The following is a 12922-nucleotide window of genomic DNA, read 5'->3' as shown; positions in this document are numbered from 1 at the left end:
TCAACATCATATCTAGTTAGGAGCATTTGATTCATTTCGATCATAGTGTCCTAATTATTTAACATCAGCATCACATCTAGTAAGGAGTATTTGATTCATTTTGATAATAACATCCTAATTATTTGGCATAAGCATGATACATGAAACCGAGTCTACAGAACATGTCCAAGAGGATGGTGTAGTAACATCGGTAAAGTCAGATCTTATATCCCTAAAGTAAAGATTACAAACCTTATCTCCCTGAAGTTGCAGTGGAGCAGGCTCAATATACAAGTCTTATCTCCCTGAGGTTGCAGTGGAGCAGACTGAAGATTGAATATCTTATCTCCTTGAGCAGCTGTGGAGTAGATCGAAGATGGCAAATCTTATCTCCATGTATCGGCAATGGAGCAGATTTTAGCCACTAGCCTTATCTCTTAAGGTAGCAAGAGAGCAGGTTGGCGATTGTAGTCTTATCTTCCTGAAGTAGCAAGGAAGTAGACTGAAGATTGAAGATCTTATCTCCCTAAGCAATTGTGGAGCAGATCGAAAATGGTAAATCTTATCTCCATGTATCGGCAATGGAGCAGATTTTAGCCACCAAGGAAGCAGACTGAAGATTGAAGGTCTTATCTCCCTGAAGTTGCAGTGGAGCAAACCAAAGATGGTGAATCTTATCTCCATGTATCGGCAATAAAGTAGATTTAAGCCACAAGCCTTATCTCTCTGAAGTTGCAGTGGAGCAGGCTCAATATACAAGTCTTATCTCCCTGAGGTTGCAGTGGAGCAGACTGAAGATTGAAGATCTTATCTCCTTAAGCAGCTATGGAGTAGATCGAAGATGGCGAGTCTTATCTCCATGTATCGGTAATGGAGCAGATTTTAACCACCAGCCTTATCTCTCTGAGGTAGCAAGAGAGTAGGCTGGGATTCTAGTCTTATCTTCCTGAGGTAACAAGGAAGTAGACTGAAGATTAAAGATTTTATCTCCCTAAGCAGTTGTGGAGCAGATCAAAGATGGCGAATCTTATCTCTATGTATTGGCAATAGGGCAGATTTTAGCCACTAGCCTTATCTCCCAAGGTAGCAAGAGAGCAGGTTGGCGTTTGTAGTCTTATCTTCCTGAGGTAGCAAGGAAGTAGACTGAAGATTGAAGATCTTATCTCCCTAAGCAGTTATAGAGCAGATCGAAGATGACGAACCTTATCTCCATGTATCGGCAATGGAGCAGATTTTAGCCACCAGTTTTATCTCTCTGAGGTAGCAAGAGAGCAGGTTGAAGTTTGAAGTCTTATCTTCCTGAGGTAGCAAGGAAGCAGACTGAAGATTGAAGGTCTTATCTCCCTGAAGTTGTAGTGGAGCAGACCAAAGATGGTGAATCTTATCTTTATGTATCGGTAATGGAGTAGATTTAAGCCACAAGCCTTATCTCTCTGAAGTTACAGTGGAGCAGGCTCAATATACAAGTCTTATCTCTCTGAGGTTGCAGTGGAGCAGACTAAAGACTGAAGATTGAAGATCTTATCTCCTTGAGCAACTGTGGAGTAGATCAAAGATGGCAAATCTTATCTCCATGTATCGGCAATAGAGTAAATTTTAGCCACCAGCCTTATCTCTCTGAGGTAGCAAGAGAGCAGGTTGGGATTATAGTTTTATCTTCTTGAGGTAGCAAGTAAGTAGACTGAAAATTGAAAATTTTATCTCCCTACGCAGTTGGAGTAGATCGAAGATGGCGAATCTTATCTCCATATATCGGCAATCGAACAGATTTTAGCCACTAGCATTATCTCCTAGGTAGAAATAGAGCAGGTTGGCGATTGTAATCTTATCTTCTTGAGGTAGCAAGGAAGCAGACTGAAGATTGAAGATCTTATCTCCCTAAGCAGTTGTGGAGCAGAGCGAGGATGGCGAATCTTATCTCCATGTATCGGCAATGGAGCAGATTTAAGCCACCGGTCCTATTTCCCTAAAGTTACAGTCAAGATTCAGCAAAATTAGGCAAAATTGGCCCTATTTGAAGTCTTTGCTCTATTCTCATTACACGATAATGAGCAAAGAGGGGCAGCTGTAATAGGCCCATTTTTCCCGGGCCCATACCAAAACCAAAATGAAAAAAGCAAAGCAAAATAACAAAATAAAATCCAATGATAAGTGTCTAGTCCATTTACAAGTTACACTTATGGCCCAACAGACCCAATAAACTTAATTACCTAGCCTATTTACAAGAAAACTATCATAGCCCAAAATTTTATCCCAATTGAAACCCGACCCAGGTGGCCCAATTTCTGGTTTCAGGGACTAAAACCCTAAGACCAATATTTCAACCTCCTCAGCGAGGGTCTCTAGCGCCACAGAGTCCCGAGCCTCATCCACATTATCCCCACGAGCGTTCTCCTCCGTACAATTGAACCTGCGAGAAGAAAATAACTGACTAACAACCATAATAGTGCAGCAATTGACAGAAATAAGCTAGCAAATGACAGCAAAAATTAGAGTTTTTTTAAATATATATTTTTTATTTATTTTGTAAATCCGGCTATAAAAAGCCATGGATATAATCTGTAAATGACTTACGCATACTGAATAAAAAATACGAAAGCAATTTTGAAAAGGTGATTCAGTCATCGATTTTGGCCTTTATTTTTTCTGTTTTTATTTCTTTCTTATTGGTGAATCTATCATGCAAATATAAAAATGAGGAGGATAGTTTGCTTACCAGTCATTTGGCGTCGATCCAATCGGCGTTTGCTCCTCCGATCCTAAGGCACACTGATCCTTAGGGACCGGTTGAAGCCATGGCAGAGATGAAGGATTATTTCGGTGTCGTTGAGGTTTGCATGAGAGGTTAAGAGGTTTTAAGGAGCTGATTTAGGGCTTTCTTTTGAGGAAATAATCTGCTAATTGATTTTAGGGCAGATTTTAGCTTTTATATGCGTTTAAAAACGGCGTCGTTTTAAGCCGTGCGGATTGGCGTTGAAACGGCATCGTTTCATGATGCAACCCAATGACTCGACCCGATTTCTTTAAAGATCCGTGCGTCTTATAGGGAGGGGATAATTGCGCTTGCGGTCCATCAACATTTCCATTATGTTTTAATACGGTCTGTTTTGTTTTCAAGTTCTCCCCTTAATTTCAATACTGTTTCAAATTAGTTTGTTTCTGAGTCCATCAACATTTATATGAGTTTAAAAACGGCGTCGTTTTAAGCCGTGCGGATTGGCGTTGAAACGGCATCGTTTCATGATGCAACCCAATGACTCGACCCGATTTCTTTAAAGATCCGTGCGTCTTATAGGGAGGGGATAATTGCGCTTGCGGTCCATCAACATTTCCATTATGTTTTAATACGGTCTGTTTTGTTTTCAAGTTCTCCCCTTAATTTCAATACTGTTTCAAATTAGTTTGTTTCTAAACATTTTATTTTAGAATTTGGTTCATTTGCACTTTTAGCCCTCTTAGGTTTGCGCGTGTTGTATTTTGGTCATCCATATTGTTTTAATAGTTTCATTTACTTGTAAACTGTTTCTTTGATTTTATTTTTATTTTAATGGAGTTTTTTTATTTTATTTTTTCCCTTTCTTTTGTAATTCTTTTATGTTCTTTAAAAAATTATTTATTATTCATCTCTACCTTGAATTATTTTACTGATTTTGCATTGTTCAAGCACTTTCATTAGTGTATATATATATGAATATATTTTAATTTGTTCTATTTTACAATTTATGTATTAAAATTCTCTTATATATATTTTTACGTTTGAAGATTTATATGGTATTTAACCTCATACTATTATACATGATTCATATTAAATTATTTTTATTTTAGTACACGTTATTGATTTCATATTATTCTATGTAAACTGTAAAGCCCAAAATCTGCCCGGGCCCATACCAGCAAAATAAACCCAAAAATTACAAGCCTAAATGCCCAATATTAATAAAAACCCTAGAGGCCCGAATGGCCCAAAACTACACCAACTTTCAAACACAAAAAGAAACCCCAGCCGCATGTTTGTTGCTGCCACCTCCTGCGCACGCCCACCGCCACTGCTCGCCTATCACCGGCCACCCATGTGTCTGATGCCTTCTGACACCTGCAAACAGAGAGCCACATGCAACCAACAAAGCAGAAAACAACAGACGAATGATCCAAATAAAAATATAAAAAAGTTGTAATCCGGCTATAAAGGCCAAAGCTTATCACTGTTTTGAGAGGAGGATTTTTGATATTTCAAAGGAGGGGAAAACAGATTGTATTTTGGATGAGGGATTTGAGGGGAAACGGATTGTATTTTGAAATGGGGGATTTTTTTTGGAGATTTCAAAAGAGAAAAACGATTGTAAATAGGGGTTTTTCCTTTTTTGAATACAAAGAAAAAACACTGTAATACGGGCAGATCCAAAAAATCAAAAAAGCAAAATAGAAAGAAAAGGTTTCGTTTTAATCTTTTGTCTCTTCATTTTCTTGTTTTTCTTTTCATTTTTCTATAAATCTATTTTAAATAAAAATATGAAAATAAAAGGGAGAAGAAAAGAAAAACTTACCTGAATCGCCTCACGGTCACGTCGCCGGAGTCTCCATCTCCATCGCCGAAACCGAGCCCAAAAGAGAATAAAGGGAAAACCTTCTTCTTCCAATTGTAGGATAAGGATGCCTGGCTTTCAAATGAGGGATAAAGAATGGGGGTTAGGATTTGTTTTGATTTTTGTAGAAAATGACAGATGGCCATTCAAGTGATTTTTTTTATTATTTATTTTTAGTCTTAATAACTAGAGAAACGGCGTCACAACCCCCAGGATAAGCATATTTCTGCTTTTGGGATAAATTATGCAAATGGTCCTTCCACTCTTTTGATCTGCTTCGATTGGCCCCTCTTTTTTGTCCCTTCTTTTTCTTTTAATTTTGGCTCAGAACTCTACTGGTATCCCATTTTAGTCCCGCATAAAACATGGCATTTAAGAGCATAGGGATATTTTCCCTTTCGAACCCTCTGTTTCACTTGCGAGTTACAGTTTGGTCCCCTGCTTCATTATATTTTTTTCTCGTTCTTTAAATTCCTTTAAACTTTTAGTCAAGCCTTGTTATTTTATCTATTTGTCCATTTATTTACTTATTTGATTATTTATTCATTATTCTTTTATTTTATTTGTTTAAACATTTACTTTCTTATTCATATATTGTCATTTTATTTTTATTACGCACGTGTATACATATATATTTTTTTCATATTTAATATTTTTCATTTCACTTTATTTTAATATTTTATTAATTTTATGTTTATTTCTTTTATATTCCAATGTTATTATTATTATTATTATTTTTATTAGTTTATGCTTTGTTATATACTTATATATTTATAATATGTATATATACGTACTTATACATACTTAAATATATTTTTCATATTTCATAATTCTTATATACTTACATATATTTATGCATATTTTACATCATATACATACTTATATATTCTTTATATTCTTAAAAATGCTTTTTGTATATTTCACATATTTTATAATTCACATACATATATTTTTATATTATCACGATTTGTAAATATATATACACACATTTACATTTTTATTTTTATACTTACCGATTTTATATATATGTATATATTTATCTATGTTTTCATATTCTGTAATTTATATGCATTTCTTATTTTATGGCTTTAAATTATACATGCATATATATTTTTACATTATTGTATTTATCGTCATCATTGTTATTTGGTGTTTGTTTATTTATCCATTACACTTGTGCTTTTTCTAAAATGTTAGTTCTATTTATTTATTTGTATGCTTTGTTGATGTAATCGTCTCGTCATTTCATTTTGCCTATTGTATTGTTGTTATTCACTTTACTTTGCTCACCTTGTCGTATTCGTTATTGTTTTGTCAAGCATTAATACCAAGCATCAAAAGGAAAATTTTTCTAAATAAGGCAATATTTCGCATTTGGAAAATCGAGAAAACGTGCCCTAACGTGCTGGGTTTCGATTTCTCGTTCGACTAAATAGCCAAATATCCTCTTAAAGCTTCAAAGCATGGTTTCATTAAACTATAAGATGATCTTGGTTTCGATGGTTTAGAGTATCGTGTCCTAACGTGCTGGATATGATATTCCTTCGGAACAAGAGAATCTTATATTCCAATTCACGTTATCAGAATTTCTTTCAAGGATCGTATTTTTTTTTAAAAAACTCTTCAAATTTCCAATTTTCGACACTAAGACACTAATTAATCAACTAGGTACCAATTTTGGGCGTATCGAGAGTGCTAATCCTTCCTCGTGCGTAATCGACTCCCGAACTCATTTTTCTGAATTTCGTAGACCAAAATCGTTGTTTTAATAAAATTAAATCATTTATTAAAAAAAACAACCACTTTTTGAGGTGACCCGATCACACCTCATCAAAAAGGATTGGTGGCGACTCCCGTTTTCATTCTTTTTTTAAATCCAAGTCGACCCCGTTTTCATCCAAAAAAATGGTGTCAACAGCTTGGCGACTCCGCTGGGGACAGTAAGAGAGTCAAGCCACGTGTTGATTATTTCTTGTCTTTTTATTGAAAGTGGAAAATTTGATTTAAATTTACGATCCTCTCATTGCATCTCTTTTATTTTGAGTTATATTTTTTTATCGTGTTCTGTATTTTGTTTTATACCTCTGCACATTGCATTGCATGACCGCTGGTCATACCCTTTTAAGTGGGAGTGAGAGACTACGCCTTCGTGAGGTTTTCACCTCCGCATGGGATAGTGAATCGCTTCCGGGATACATCCGTACCTATGTCTTCGTGAGATTTTCATCTCCGCATGGCCATAGGGAAATGTATTCCCCTGAACTGAACTCGGTCCATATGAGCCTATAATGGGTAAGGATCGAGGAATCTGCTAGTTCAGGTACCCTTACTTTAGAATCAAACCACATATAGCGAGCCGTAAGAACCCACCGGGATAGAGTTATTCTAAACCCTAGTGCTTACCGAATAGATGCTTTATTTATTATTGTTTACTTTAAATCCTAGCGCTGGTTTGTTTTGTTTGTGATTGCATGGCATTTTCATTTCAAAAGAGGTGTCGATTCACGTTCAGTATAATAGAAAGCTTATCATGGAAAAGAGGTTTCTTGATAAAGTAGAAGACAATGCAGCTGTACGAGTGTGGGCTGAGACGATGTGGAAAGAGAAAGGCGATAGTCTTGCAGAAGGGTACGTATCAGAGTTATGGGACTTCACCCGTATCAACGTAATCCAAAATGATCTTCGAGAAATGAAGGAAATATGGGATCAATGGGACGATGGGACCAAGCAGATGTTTTACTGTGACTATGGGGACTTGCCTTACTTACTTGGTGTCAAAGTGGACAAGCATTTATTCCGAGCCCTAGCCCAGTTTTGGAATCCTACTTACAGTTGTTTCACTTTTGGAAAAGTGGATTTGGTGCCCACCGTGGAAGAATATACGACCTTGCTTCGATGTCCAAAGATTCAAATTGACAAGGCCTATTCTAGAGCTGCTAGTGTCCCGACATTATTAAAAAAATTGATGAGCATTACAGGGATGAGCGAACAGTGGGGCGCTGCCCGAATCCAACAGAAAGGAGACAATAAATGCATTCCTTGGAAAAGCTTGCGAGATTTAGTATTAGCACACCCTGATGTGAAGAAAAGAGTGGATGTCTTCGCTCTAGGTATCTATGGATTGGTAATTTTCCCTAGAGCTTTAGGGCACATAGATGAGGCCGTCTCTGATTTGTTCGATCGGCTTAGTAAGGGAGTCACGCCCATCCCGGCAATCTTAGCAGAAACCTTCAGATCTCTAAGCGCATGTCGAAGAGCAGGGGAGGGAAGGTTCATCGGATGCGCACAGCTACTATTGGTGTGGTTCCATAGTCACTTTTGGAAGGTGGAAAATGTCTCTTATCGAGTCTTCTCAGAAGGTTATTCCCCATTGAAGGAACAAGTTGCTACACCAAGACGAGACGACATCACGGAAGAGAAGTGGATGACGATTCTCCAAAATCTTCAGGAGGATGACGTTGAATGAAAAGCTCCTTGGATGGTACCCGACGAGATCCTGTATCGATGTGGTGATTTCGACTGGGTCCCTTTACTCGGAATTTGGGGAGCTGTCGGTTATGCCCCTTTACTCGTATTAAGACAATATAGATCGAGACAGTTCATACCAGCAACACAAGGGCTGGCTCAATGTGAGTTTTCTTATAAGGATGAAAACTACAAGAGAAAAACTCGAGAAATATCTAACGCTTGGAAACAGGTTCACCGAATGAAAAGATTTACTGTAGGAGCGATGACAACTCCCGAATATTATGGGTGGTGGAGTAAAAGAGTCAATGACAACATCCCTAAGCCGAGGGAAGATTGTGTTCAGTCTATAGAGGAGCATCTACAAGTAGCTCCGTCAGAATTAGAGATCATCAAACGAGACTTTGAGAAAAGAAATTCTGAGTTAGAAAAGAGGATAGAACAGCTAGAAGAAGAAAGAATGCATTTGGGATTAGACATCGATATCCACAAGCTAGAAGCCGAGAAATTAAGGAAGAGAAAGAACAAGGTTGAAGAGGATTTAGATAGTCTAAAAACAGATTACAAGAAGCTGCGATTGTCAATGAGAACTGTCGGTTTGGGTAAAACGTCAGAGCAGTGGCGACAAGAGATCAATGAGGAAAAGAATAGGGCCGATCAGTGGGAAAAGAAATTTCAAGATGCTCGAGCTCGAGAAAACGCTTTGGAAAGGAGTTTGTTAGAGTGCCGAAACGAGAAGGCAAGATTAAAGGCTAAGGTGGCAGAGCTAGAAAAGTCACTTCACTCGTACCGTAGTCGCAACTCCATGATCGAGTTAAGAGCGAGCTTAAATAAGATCGAAGAACTGAAAGGAAAGATAGGGGAGCTTGAGGACGCATTACACAATTCTGAGCTACGAATGGAGCTTCTTGAGAGGAGTAATGATCAATGGCAAGAGCAATTCCATCATTCTCAAAGTCAGGTTAGAGATAGAGATTACGTTATGGGCGAAGCTGTGACTCAAGTGCGGGAAGTGGCTGATCATCTGCAAACATTAGCAATTCAGGTCGATGTATTGAGTTTAAAATATGAGTCAGAATCGAGCCGAGGTTGAGATTTAGCTTGGCTTCTTAGGAAGGTTAAGGCTTTGGGTATAAAGGCGAAGTCGTATATGTAATTTATTTTATGTAAAGAAATTTGCTTTCTAGTTGAGTTTTCTAATGAAATTGAAATCGAATCAATGCCTCTTTTTGCATTCATCTCGTACATTTGCATTACATCATATGCAGTAAGTTTCATAAAATGACCCTAATAAAATTAAATTATGACAGTTACCCTGGAAACCAACAAAAATCTAATCAAATATCACTACGGTACTCGTCGCCAAACAAAAGCAATGGATCAAAGGTTGGAAAGATTGGAACAGTTGCAACGAGAGATGCAAGATCAGATGCATGAACGACTGGAAAAAATCCAGCAGGACATGTTAGAATCCCAGAACACTGTGATGAACCAATTAAAGCAGTTATTGGCTGGAGGAAATAACAAAGGAAAAGACCCCGTAGTTGATGCTGGGGAAGATCACGATGACCCTATTTATCCTCCAGGTTTCACCCCAACTAACATCCAAGCACAACCAGAGGTGTACCCACAGAGGGTACCGGTTACCATTAGACCTCAATATCTGGCTGGTGCCTTGGTACCATTGCATTTTCAAATGGACTCGGGTTCTAATCCCGGGGATAATCCCACTAATCCTGTGGTCCCGGACCTCGATGACGTGGCAGAAACAGAAAAAACAAGAATGAACCTGCCAAAAAAACTAGAGGACCGATGTAGATGGTTAGAGGAAAAATTTAGAGTCATGGAGAACATCGACTATCATCGCGGGGTTGACGCCAAGGATCTGAGTTTGGTCCCTGATTTAGTACTCCCACCTAAGTTCAAAATGCCGGAATTCGAAAAATATAATGGGATTAGTTGTCCTGAAGCTCATATAACTATGTTCTGTCGAAGAATGACAGGATACGTCAACAATGATCAGCTGTTAATCCACTGCTTCCAGGACAGTTTGATCGGATCTACAGCCAAATGGTACAACCAACTGAGTCGTGCTAAAGTTAGTTCATGGAGAGACTTGGCGTAAGCTTTTATGAAGCAATACAGTCATGTAACGGATATAACACCCGATCGAATTACGTTACAAAACATGGAAAAAAAGCCTAGCGAGAATTTCAGGCAGTACGCCCAACGATGGAGAGAAGTGGCAACACAAGTCCAGCCACCCCTTTTGGAAAAAGAGGTCACCATGTTGTTTATCAACACTTTGAAAGCCCCGTTCATCAACCACATGTTGGGGAGTGTTACCAAGAGCTTCTCGGATATGGTAATGTCCGGTGAAATGATTGAGAACGCGGTAAGGAGCGGTAAGATTGACACGGGGGAAAACTTCAAAAGACCAGCCCCAAGGAAAAAAGAGGGCGAAGTAAACAACGTAAGCACATATAGCAAGAGCCATTCAAAACCGATTACTGTTGGCCCTCCAAAAATGATAACCACTAGTCACCAAGCCCCCTCAAGGCAGGAACCCAACACAAGGCCCAACACAAGGACTAACACAGAGAGACTTCAATTCACGCCCATTCCAATAACATACGGGGAACTGTATCAGAAGTTATTTGATGCACACATAGTATCTCCATTTTATCTCGAGCCTATGCAACCTCCATATCCCAAATGGTATGACACGAATGCCCAATGTGAATACCATGCAGGGATACCAGGACACTCAATTGAGAACTGCACTGGGTTTAAAAGGCGGTGGAAAGGTTCATTAAGATGGGGATTGTGAAGTTTGACAACCCATTAGGACCCAACGTAGCAGCGAATCTGTTACCCAACCATGCTGATAAAGGGGTAAACGCAATAATCGAAGGTGAGAAAAAGAGAATCAAAACCGACATTGCAGAGATAAAAACCCCATTGAGTTGGGTCTGGAGACAAATGATAGAAGGAGGTCTCATCAAACAATATTCAAAAGAAAAGCCCGAAGGAACGAAGACGTACTGCGAGTTTCATGCTGAAGAAGACCATGACATTCAAAACTGCACTGAATTCAAGGCCATGGTGCAAAATCTGATGAACAACAAAGAGCTAGAATTTTATGAAGAGATCAAAGGACTTGAAAATGGAGAAGTTTATGCCTCAGAGGAGGGGCCTACGGGAAAGGCCCCAAATCACCCAGTGGTGATTATTTCAAGGCCAACGAGTACAGGATCTGGAATACAACTGGCGCCAAGGGTCATAATCCAAAAACCTGTAGCCTTTCCTTACAAAGATAGCAAAAAGGTTCCTTGGAATTACGACTGCAATGTGATGATCACGGGAGAGGAGAACCCGATAAATGCTTCAGAAGAGGGTAATGATGCAGGCTTCTATACGCGTAGTGGAAAACGTTACGACCTGGGAAATACAAAAAGGGAGCCTATAAAAGGAAAAGCCTTGGCGGTTGAACAAGATAAAACAGAGATGATCGGAATTGAACCGCATATTAACACACCGGTGACTGAAAATGAGGCTAGAGAATTCCTAAAATTCTTGAAGCATAGCGAGTATAGCGTGGTGGAACAATTGCATACGCAACCCGCTCGCATCTCAGTGCTCGAGTTACTTCTAAGTTTAGAGATACATCGTAATGCGTTGGTAAAAGTATTCTTTTGTAAAAGGCACATGTCCAAAATCTAATTTCAGTGAAAACTTATCATTCAATTTCATCTTGAGCAAATATTCTTTCATTCTTTTCATCCCCTTTATAATCATACTATGCATACAAGTATTCTTAGATTCTTTTATTTGGGCCTCCATTTGTTCCAATAACAGGTCTTCAGATATCAACGAGATGAGCGACGCTGTTACTAATTCAGAGTCTCTATTTGAGCAAGACATGAGTATAGATGATCCTCAAGATTTTGAGGGTGACCAAGACAGCGTTTTATCTCCGGATTTGTTAAGAATGATGAAAGAAGAAGAAAAACAAATTCTACCCTATAAGGAATCAGTAGAAGTTGTGATCTTAGAAGAGGGCAGAGAGGTAAAAGTTGGCGCTTGCATTGCCAAGGAAACAAGGCGAGACCTTGTTGAGTTGCTTCAAGAGTTTAAAGATGTCTTCGCATGGTCCTACCAAGATATGCCAGGTTTAAGTACTGATATCGTGGTGCACCGATTGCCTATAAAGGAAGAATGCAAACCAGTCCAACAAAAGCTCCGAAGGATGAGGCCTGATGTCTTGCTAAAAATAAAGGAAGAAGTTAGGAAGCAATTTGATGCTGGTTTTTTACAGGTGGTCAAGTACTCAGAATGGGTAGCCAATATAGTCCCTGTTCCTAAGAAAGATGGGAAGGTGCGAATGTGTGTGGACTACAGAGACTTGAACAAAGCCAGCCCAAAAGATAATTTCCCACTGCCTCATATCGATACCTTGGTAGACAACACGGCCGGATACTCACTGTTCTCTTTCATGGATGGTTTCTCCGGGTACAACCAAATTAAGATACTTTCTGAAGACAGGGAGAAGACCACATTCATAACGATGTGGGGGACGTTTTGTTATAAAGTGATGCCTTTTGGATTGAAAAATGCGGGAGCAACGTATCAGAGAGCCATGGTAGCATTATTCCATGATATGATGCATAAAGAGATAGAAGTTTATGTTGATGACATGATCGCAAAATCCAGAACAGAAAGGGAACACATGCAAGTTCTGAGAAAACTGTTTCTGAGGTTAAGGAAGTTCCAGCTAAAACTTAACCCAGCCAAGTGTACTTTCGGGGCTAGATCAGGAAAATTGCTAGGATTCTTAGTCAGCGAAAAGGGAATTGAAATTGACCCAGACAAAGTTAAGGCCATACAAGAATTAC

The 12922-nt window shown here is 38.8% G+C and overlaps 1 protein-coding gene across 1 annotated transcript; it reads right to left on the bottom strand.

Annotated features, from left to right (window-relative positions):
* Nucleotides 1-3705: 3705 nt before the first annotated feature.
* Nucleotides 3706-4717, bottom strand: LOC121209592 (uncharacterized). The gene is made up of 2 exons (XM_041080510.1): nt 4524-4717; nt 3706-4072 (listed from the first exon to the last, which is right to left on the bottom strand). Exons 1-2 carry the CDS (start codon nt 4706-4708, stop codon nt 3925-3927), a joined length of 333 nt encoding a protein of 110 aa, XP_040936444.1. The 5' UTR covers nt 4709-4717; the 3' UTR covers nt 3706-3924.
* Between the last annotated feature and the right edge of the window lie 8205 nt (nt 4718-12922).

The sequence above is a fragment of the Gossypium hirsutum genome, chromosome A02 (genome assembly GCF_007990345.1).
Source record: "Gossypium hirsutum isolate 1008001.06 chromosome A02, Gossypium_hirsutum_v2.1, whole genome shotgun sequence".
In the NCBI taxonomy this organism is placed as follows: domain Eukaryota; kingdom Viridiplantae; phylum Streptophyta; class Magnoliopsida; order Malvales; family Malvaceae; genus Gossypium; species Gossypium hirsutum.
The sequence above is the reverse complement of the archived record's forward strand: the minus strand, read 5'-3'. Positions and strand labels throughout refer to the sequence as shown.